The sequence below is a fragment of the Typha angustifolia genome, chromosome 12 (genome assembly GCF_048772165.1).
Source record: "Typha angustifolia cultivar Huaian chromosome 12, ASM4877216v1, whole genome shotgun sequence".
Taxonomy (NCBI): Eukaryota; Viridiplantae; Streptophyta; class Magnoliopsida; order Poales; family Typhaceae; genus Typha; species Typha angustifolia.
In genome coordinates, this window is record NC_133250.1 from 9428749 (window position 1) to 9436492 (window position 7744).

The window sequence follows — 7744 nt, forward strand, 5'->3', positions numbered from 1 at the left end:
TGGTAGCACAACAGGAAAGATGAGTTATTTGGATTACGGGAGTAAAAATTGGATCTCTATAGTCACTATTGGTGCTCTTCTGTATAGTATTTATAGAACTCCAGACCAATCTCCCTGTCTAGGAGATAGTAATGCTCTTGTTGTGTTACAGCCAACTTACTTGTCTCAAGAAGACCATTTTCGATGTAAAGTGGAAGACAATTTTGAAGTTGGAAAGAGCTTTCTTGATTTTGTTTGCTTAGAGAGAATAGCTCTTATGAATGTCAACATGAATTTGAAGTTTCGAAACTGAATGCATTGTTGTTTCCTCATAAATTCAATTGAAAGTGTAATCTTTAGGTTGTTTTGATTAAAAAATTGACATATCTCAAAAAGAAAACCAGTAGGTTGAACTTTTAATGCAAATCAGATGCCTTACTAAGTAGTTTGCAATTGTATGTTTTGATAACATACCAGAGTAGTCAAAATGTGTTCTGAGACTGCGAAAAGCCATAGCTAATCTTGAAAAGAAACACAAAGGAGAGAATTAGTAAATTAAGAATGGTTTTCCTTCTGAAGTAAATCATAGTGTATTAGCCATTAGAATATCAATTCTCGGCTCATTCACTCCGATTTTATATCATTGTTGATGCTTAAAATTAGCAAACTATTCGTTATTCTTGTTTTTGAGTGAGCATCTTACCAATTCAAACAACTCATTTTGTCTTTGCTTAGAATGACTTGATCATTAGGAAAAGAGCAAGTGGAGAAAAATTTATCACACCATCTTTAAATAAGTTAAATGCTCAGTCATATATGTTCTAAAGATATCCTCACGCAATATTTAAGTTACAACTAAGACAAGTAGGTAAGCTCTACAGATATGATCGGTTGAAAGATTCAACAAATGTCATGCACAGAAGAACTGGAAGCTCCCTTGCACCTAGAACTGCCTGATTGTGAAATGTCAAGTTGTGGCAAGAAAGTCAATAGAATTGGTATTTAAATCCTATCCACGAGAAATCTTGACTTGATAACTTAACTGTCAATAATATAAATATGCACAAGATTAAGCACCAATCTTGCTATTATTATGCTCTGTACTTTCTTTTCAGCATCCCCCTTGAAATAGGACAGGAATGCTGATTACTTAACTTGTAAAACACAAATGTCGTCGCTTGTGATCCAAGAAGTTAGAAAGTGAAGCGAGCATGTGGGAGACTAATTCGCTAGAACTTGTATAATGAGGTCACTACAACTAGTTCATTAATCAAATTGCCAGAGTTGTGAATCCACTTTTATGCAAGTACATTTCTTCAAAGTTGTTCGGTTTCTTCGAAAAAGTCAGTTGCAGAAATGACAAAATATGAACAATCCTTTCTGATATCCTTTCTAGTTTTTTTTTTAAAATTTTAATTTTATCTCTAAAGTAAGAACTGAGGAAGAGGTATGCCAATAGTATGATTGAATAGTATTAAAGAATCAATGTCAGACATCAACATCAGTAACTTCCATAGGCAATAAAATACTAGTGTGCTGAATTCATAAGATCTACATTGCATAGACTTCATGAACATATCCATATCGGCCTGAACCTGTCAAGACCTTCTGTGATATCCTGAAAATCAAATCTTTGCTTTTAGGATATATGAGGAAATTAGCAAGCCGTCAATACTCCTTTCTCCTTTTGCTCGCCCTCTTCACCATCTCCATTGCATCAGACTCCTTCAGCCAGACTCAGAACATCACTGATGGCCAGACATTGGTTTCAGAAGGTGGAAGCTTTGAACTAGGCTTCTTCGGCTCGACTGCAAGGCGTTATGTTGGCATATGGTTCAAAGTATCTGTGGACACCGTCGTGTGGGTTGCAAACCGCGATAATCCTCTCAATGACTCTTCTGGTGCACTAGCCTTCAATGATAAAGGAAATCTAGTCCTACTAGATGGCAAGAGTAGCATCGTGTGGTCCTCTAACACAACGAACGCTATTAGTCCAATGGTGCAACTACTTGATTCAGGTAACCTTGTCCTCAAAGGCCAGAGCAGTACTGATTCATCAGGCAGTGTAATATGGCAAAGCTTTGACTACCCAACAAACACCTTACTACCAGAAATGAAGGTTGGAAAAGATCTAAGGACTGGAGTAGAGTGGTCCCTCTCGTCATGGAGTAGTAACCAAGATCCGTCCCGTGGTGATTACCACTACAACATGGACACACGTGGATCACCAGAGCTCTTTCTATGGCACCTCATGGAGAAGAAGTACCGCACCGGGCCATGGAATGGCCTTCGGTTCAGTGGCATACCGGAGATGACAACCTTCGAAGACATGTTTAACTTCAACTTTGTATCCAATTCTGATGAGATCTACTATGGCTTCACAGCTAAGGATGGCTCACCTTTATCTCGGGTGGTGCTGAATGAAACCGGTGTGATGCAACGCCTAGTCTGGGACCAGAATTACCAGACATGGAATTCCTTCTGGTCTGGACCTAAGGATCAATGTGATTATTATGCTAAATGTGGACCATTTGGGGTCTGCAATGCTAATGATGCAACTGTATGCAGTTGTCTCATGGGGTTCAATCCAAAGTCACCTAGTGGATGGTACATGAGGGATACATCCGGAGGATGCATTAGGAGGACACACTTGGATTGCTCTCCTAGTGATGGATTCAATTTGCTCACAGGAGTGAAGCTTCCAGTCACTCATAATACAACAGTAGATGCAGGAATTAGCCTTGATGAGTGCAGGAGTAGATGCTTATCAAATTGTTCCTGTGTAGCTTATGCTGCAACCGATATCCGAGGAGGGGGAAGCGGATGCATTGTTTGGACCGGTGAGCTTATTGACATAAGATTTATTGACGGAGGGCAGGATCTCTATGTAAAGGTTGCAAAGTCTGATTTAGGTATGTTGAAGCATCATTATGTGTTAATATCTTCTTATACTCATATTCTGCTCTATATTCTGAATTCCAAATGCTTTTCAATATTTTGGTTGATCATAAAAGAATCTTCTTGTTGGAAGAAAAGAATACCAGAGAGATCCAACTTGTTTTGATTTCTTGTAACTTACACACTATTTCTTGTTTTCTGAATCACATGATGTCAGATCCAGAAAGATATTAAATATGGCAAGTGGGAACCTTTTCTAACTCCTTCAAGCTTGATTTCAAGGCTACTTGAAAACAACTCTTCAAGGAAGCCAATTGACAGTTGACCTGGGTATATATTATGCCTGCTAGCTATGGAAGTATTATCTATTGTCTTTATCTATCTCATTGTTATCCATACTGTAATGCCACCAGTATGTTCCAGGACTACAGCGAGTCAGTTTTTTAGATGTCCTTCTTTGTGATTCTATAATTAAGACAATAACTATTAAATGACCTAGTTTCTTGTCATAATTAGCTTGAAGAAACTGTGTTCTAAAATCTTCATGTTTGTGTTTCCTTAACAAGTTGTTGTACTAACCTTAGATCAGAAAGGAGTCAGAGAAAGACAACCTTTTGCTGATTCTCCCAATAGGAAATTTATACGACATCATTCCAACCTTCTATAGAAATCATATTTAGAGGCTACAACTGCCGTTGACCTATCAATGTTATAATTTGCCAGTCACTGTACCTCCAAGAAAAATTGTGAACTTCCATGTAATACAGATGAAAAGCATTATTAGTAGGCTTTCTGACTGATATCAAAAAAATTTAACCTTACAGCATTTGAAATAATCTGCCAATAATTAGCATATAACCAAGCACTGATAGACCAACATTTCATTAACAAGTGATCCAGGCAGGTACTTTCTTATAAATAATGGGAGTAAAAGTGTGGAACAAATTCAATCATTAAAAAGAGTTGTGCAAAAGTAATCAGCATAGGATTACTGACATGAAGAAACTATAAGATAAGGATCTGCAGTTGTTGTTCTTATTCTTGTCATAATTCTTAAATGAGTTGGAATATCTATCCATGTAGGTACAACTGCAAGCAAAGGCCGCAAGAGAAATGTGGCATTAATCACAATAATGACAATAGTGCTGGTAATGCTTCTATTGACACTGGGTTTTCTGGTTTGGAAGAAAACAAGGAGAAATAAGAAGCAAGGTAAATGATCCTTTGACCACATATGTATTAGATATAAAAGAAAAATCTATAGTAAAAGCTCAAATTTTGTACTTTCTTACTGAATTTTCAAAAAAGTCGATATAGATGGATTAGAATTAGAAAGTTAAAAGAAGGAAATAGTCCATGTCGAATGTTTTAATCCGAATTAGTAATTACCTTCTCTAATCATGAGACTGTAGAAGGCAATGCTTAAACTCTATAATCTGATTTGTTACTGCTCAGTAGTTGGCAGAACCTACTACTACTGCGATGAGAGCGGCTGTCTGAAGGATCCAGAACTCCCTGTCTTTGATCTGGAAACCATAAAACTATCCACAAACAACTTCTCGGAAACAAATAAACTTGGAGAAGGCGGATTTGGCAGTGTTTACAAGGTTCTTTTCCTTTATCATCCTGATATCAAGAAAAAAAGATCACTATGAAGGTCTGCTGAATAAATTTTTCCAAGAAGAGATTTTCTCCTCTGTATATGATGTTGATCTATAGTTCTACAACATAAGTTAATGAAACATAAATGACTTAGGATAGAAAAAAAAAAAACCGTAATGCAGAATTTATCGTACAGAAACGTAGTAAAATTTGTATTGGTGAGTAACAGGGCCAACTACAAAATGGACAAGAAATTGCTGTCAAGAGGCGCGCCAAAGATTCATCGCAGGGTGTAAACGAATTCATGAATGAGGTAGTGCTGATCGCCAAACTTCAGCACAAGAACCTTGTTCGACTCCTTGGTTGTTGCATTCACGGCAATGAGAGGATGCTGATATATGAGTACATGAGCAACAAAAGCTTGGACTTTGTCATATTTGGTATAGAACTTCTTGGCTTAAATTGTTCATCATCTAAAAGATTTGATAAGAGTATAGCTTATTTACTAACTCTGGCATGAACTTTGAACAGATGAAAGAAGACGTGCTTCATTGAACTGGAGAGTTATACTTGAAATTACTCTTGGAGTTGCTCGAGGAGTTCTCTACCTCCATGAGGACTCAAGAGTAAATATAATTCATAGGGATCTCAAAGCTGCAAACATACTTTTGGATGAACAGATGATTCCTAAGATATCAGACTTCGGAACCGCAAGACTATTTGGAGGAGATCAAATGGAAATAGACACTGCAACAGTAGTAGGAACCCGGTAAATGCCAAAATTTTATACTTCTCTTTGCATGTAATTAGCTATGAGTTTCTTTTTATTTTTTTGATTTCATTATAATGGTTTTCTTCCAGTGGGTATATGTCTCCGGAATATGCAATGGACGGGAGATTGTCAGTAAAATCTGATGTTTATAGCTTTGGAGTTCTACTGCTAGAAATCATAAGTGGCAAGAGGAACCAAGGTCTCGTAAACCTCATTGCATATGTAAGTACAAGGCATGACAAACAATCTTTTTGTAGGAAAAAAAATTACGTTTTTACTCCATTGTAGTTTGGTCGAAATGTTAAACTTTCACTTATGACAACCTTTTGGTAATATTGACCTATACGCAGCCCTTAGCTTTTCCATCTAAAGATAAAGATGATGGTGATTTTCTATCAAGAGTGTCAGATCATTTTCCCCCTTCATCTTATCTCCCTTTGTCATGTTTGCTATCTTTGAACTATAAAATTGAGACAAATCTGGAGTGGAAGAAGATTAAACTAAAAAAAAATCATTTCTTTTCAACTGATTACTGTAAATTGGAAGGGATAGTTTGGTCGTTTTGTACTAAAGCTAACATTTGATAGGCAACAAACAAAAGTTTGAGAAGGCACTTTGAATTTTGGCCGAACACAGTGGATTAAAATGTCCTTTTTCCTTCTTTTTTTTCTTAATCAAGTTGCAAACCCATGAAAGATCTCATAATGATTTCATTTCAGGCATGGATGTTATGGGAAGAAGGCAACATCGCACAACTAATTGATCAAGCAGTGGGAGGCCCATGTCCTACCTCTGAACTCCTGAGATATATCCAAGTTGGATTACTATGCGTGCAAGAATGCCCAGATGATAGGCCTGCAATGTCTGCAATCATGCTGATGTTGGCCAGTGAGGACTCGGCATTGCCAGAACCCAAGAAGCCAGTAGTCTGCAACAGGATGGTGCCATTGAATCCTGAGCTGGCCATCCTCACCCATCAATTGTATAGTATAAATGAGCTCACCATTACTGGTGTAGAAGGTCGTTAGGTAGAGTAATTAAACTTAGTATTTGGATTGGTTGTGTTCATAGGCATGCTATTGGCAAAAGGCTTTGCCTCACTAAGTATTCATGGTTAGAAGGGATTCATGTTGTATCAGTATTTTCGGATTTGAATTCCAAAAGCGCCACTTCTCTCAAAAGATAGCAAAAGAAAGTAACATTTAGGTCATTGTCTTTCTTTGCTTTGAGTCCTTTCCGGTGTCATTGTAAATGCTACCGATGTATAGCTTAATAACCACTTTTTCTTCAGTATATTGTACTTTTATCTTTAGTAATTACCTAATACATTTCTTTGTATATATGTCACCTGAATTTGCAATGGAGAATCTCATTTCTGTAAAGCCTGATGTCTATAGCTTACTCTTGGAGATTGTGATTGGTCTTAGGAACAGTCTCATCTACCAAAACATCGATTTCTTGAATCCTTTATATTATGTAAGCAGAAGATATTTGTGTTTCTTTCTAGACATATATAGACTTTGTTACAAATTAAACGTTAATTTCCAACTGATGGAGAGTTTACATGATTCAGGCATGGAAGCTATGGAATGAAGAGAAGGCAAATGAGTTCATAGATCAATCAATTGCAGACAATTGGAAGCTATGGAATGAAGAGAAGCTTTGAGATGCATATATGTTGGAATAATATGCGTGCAGGATCATGCAAATGATCGACCAACCATGCCATCTATCATTTTCATGTTAAGAAAGCGAAATCGCAATACATCAACTCCCTAATTTTGATAAAATTTCTACTAATAACATTACATTTACGATGATAGATGGACTCTAAAAGCTCGACATTACGACTTATCTAACTATATAACTACTCTCTGTATTGCTAACTAAACAATGGACTATTGTTGACTTACAATGGATTATGTTTAGATAAGAGTCTCTACTTTGACTTACAGACTGTTTCTATACTGATTTATTGCTCCAGAAGACCATTTTAGACACAAGGAGGAAGACAATCCCCTTAAAGTTTTCTATACTGATTTCATTTTAGACAAAATGAAAAAAGCTTTCTTCATGTTGTTTGCTTTTAAGAACGGCTCTTTACGAAGACATGAACTTGAAACTTCAAAACTAAATGCATGCATTGGTGTTTCGTAAATTCAATCGAAATTTTGTAGTCTTTAGGATGTTCTCTCAGTAAGGGAACATAAATGGATTTCTTGTTGCAGACTTCCATTATAACACCTGAAGGGGTGTTCATCCTAAATTATTATAGCTGGATTCGAATTTATCGAACAAAATTTAACAATAAAGAAAAAGATAATATCTTCAAATCAACCAATTACATAGGAAGAGTTTGGAACAAAAATGAGTATCAAATGGATATCAAACAAATAACATATCTGAAAAAGAAAACCAGTAGGTAGAACTTTGTTTACTCTGTCATTACGAAAAGAACAAGTAAAGAAGAATCTACCACATCATGTCTTAAAA

General features: G+C 36.4%; 1 protein-coding gene across 2 annotated transcripts; it reads left to right on the forward strand.

Annotated features, from left to right (window-relative positions):
* The first annotated feature begins 1566 nt into the window (after nucleotides 1–1566).
* On the forward strand, nucleotides 1567–6611 carry LOC140771664 (receptor-like serine/threonine-protein kinase SD1-8). 2 transcript variants are annotated; one of them, XM_073113249.1, is made up of 7 exons: nucleotides 1567–2891; nucleotides 3961–4089; nucleotides 4333–4484; nucleotides 4709–4919; nucleotides 5011–5248; nucleotides 5341–5473; nucleotides 5971–6611. In XM_073113249.1, exons 1-7 carry the CDS (start codon nucleotides 1628–1630, stop codon nucleotides 6277–6279), a joined length of 2436 nt encoding a protein of 811 aa, XP_072969350.1. In that variant the 5' UTR covers nucleotides 1567–1627; the 3' UTR covers nucleotides 6280–6611. The 2 variants fall into 2 exon arrangements, with proteins under 2 accessions (XP_072969350.1, XP_072969351.1); XM_073113250.1 differs by having other exon boundaries at nucleotides 4336–4484.
* Nucleotides 6612–7744: the final 1133 nt, after the last annotated feature.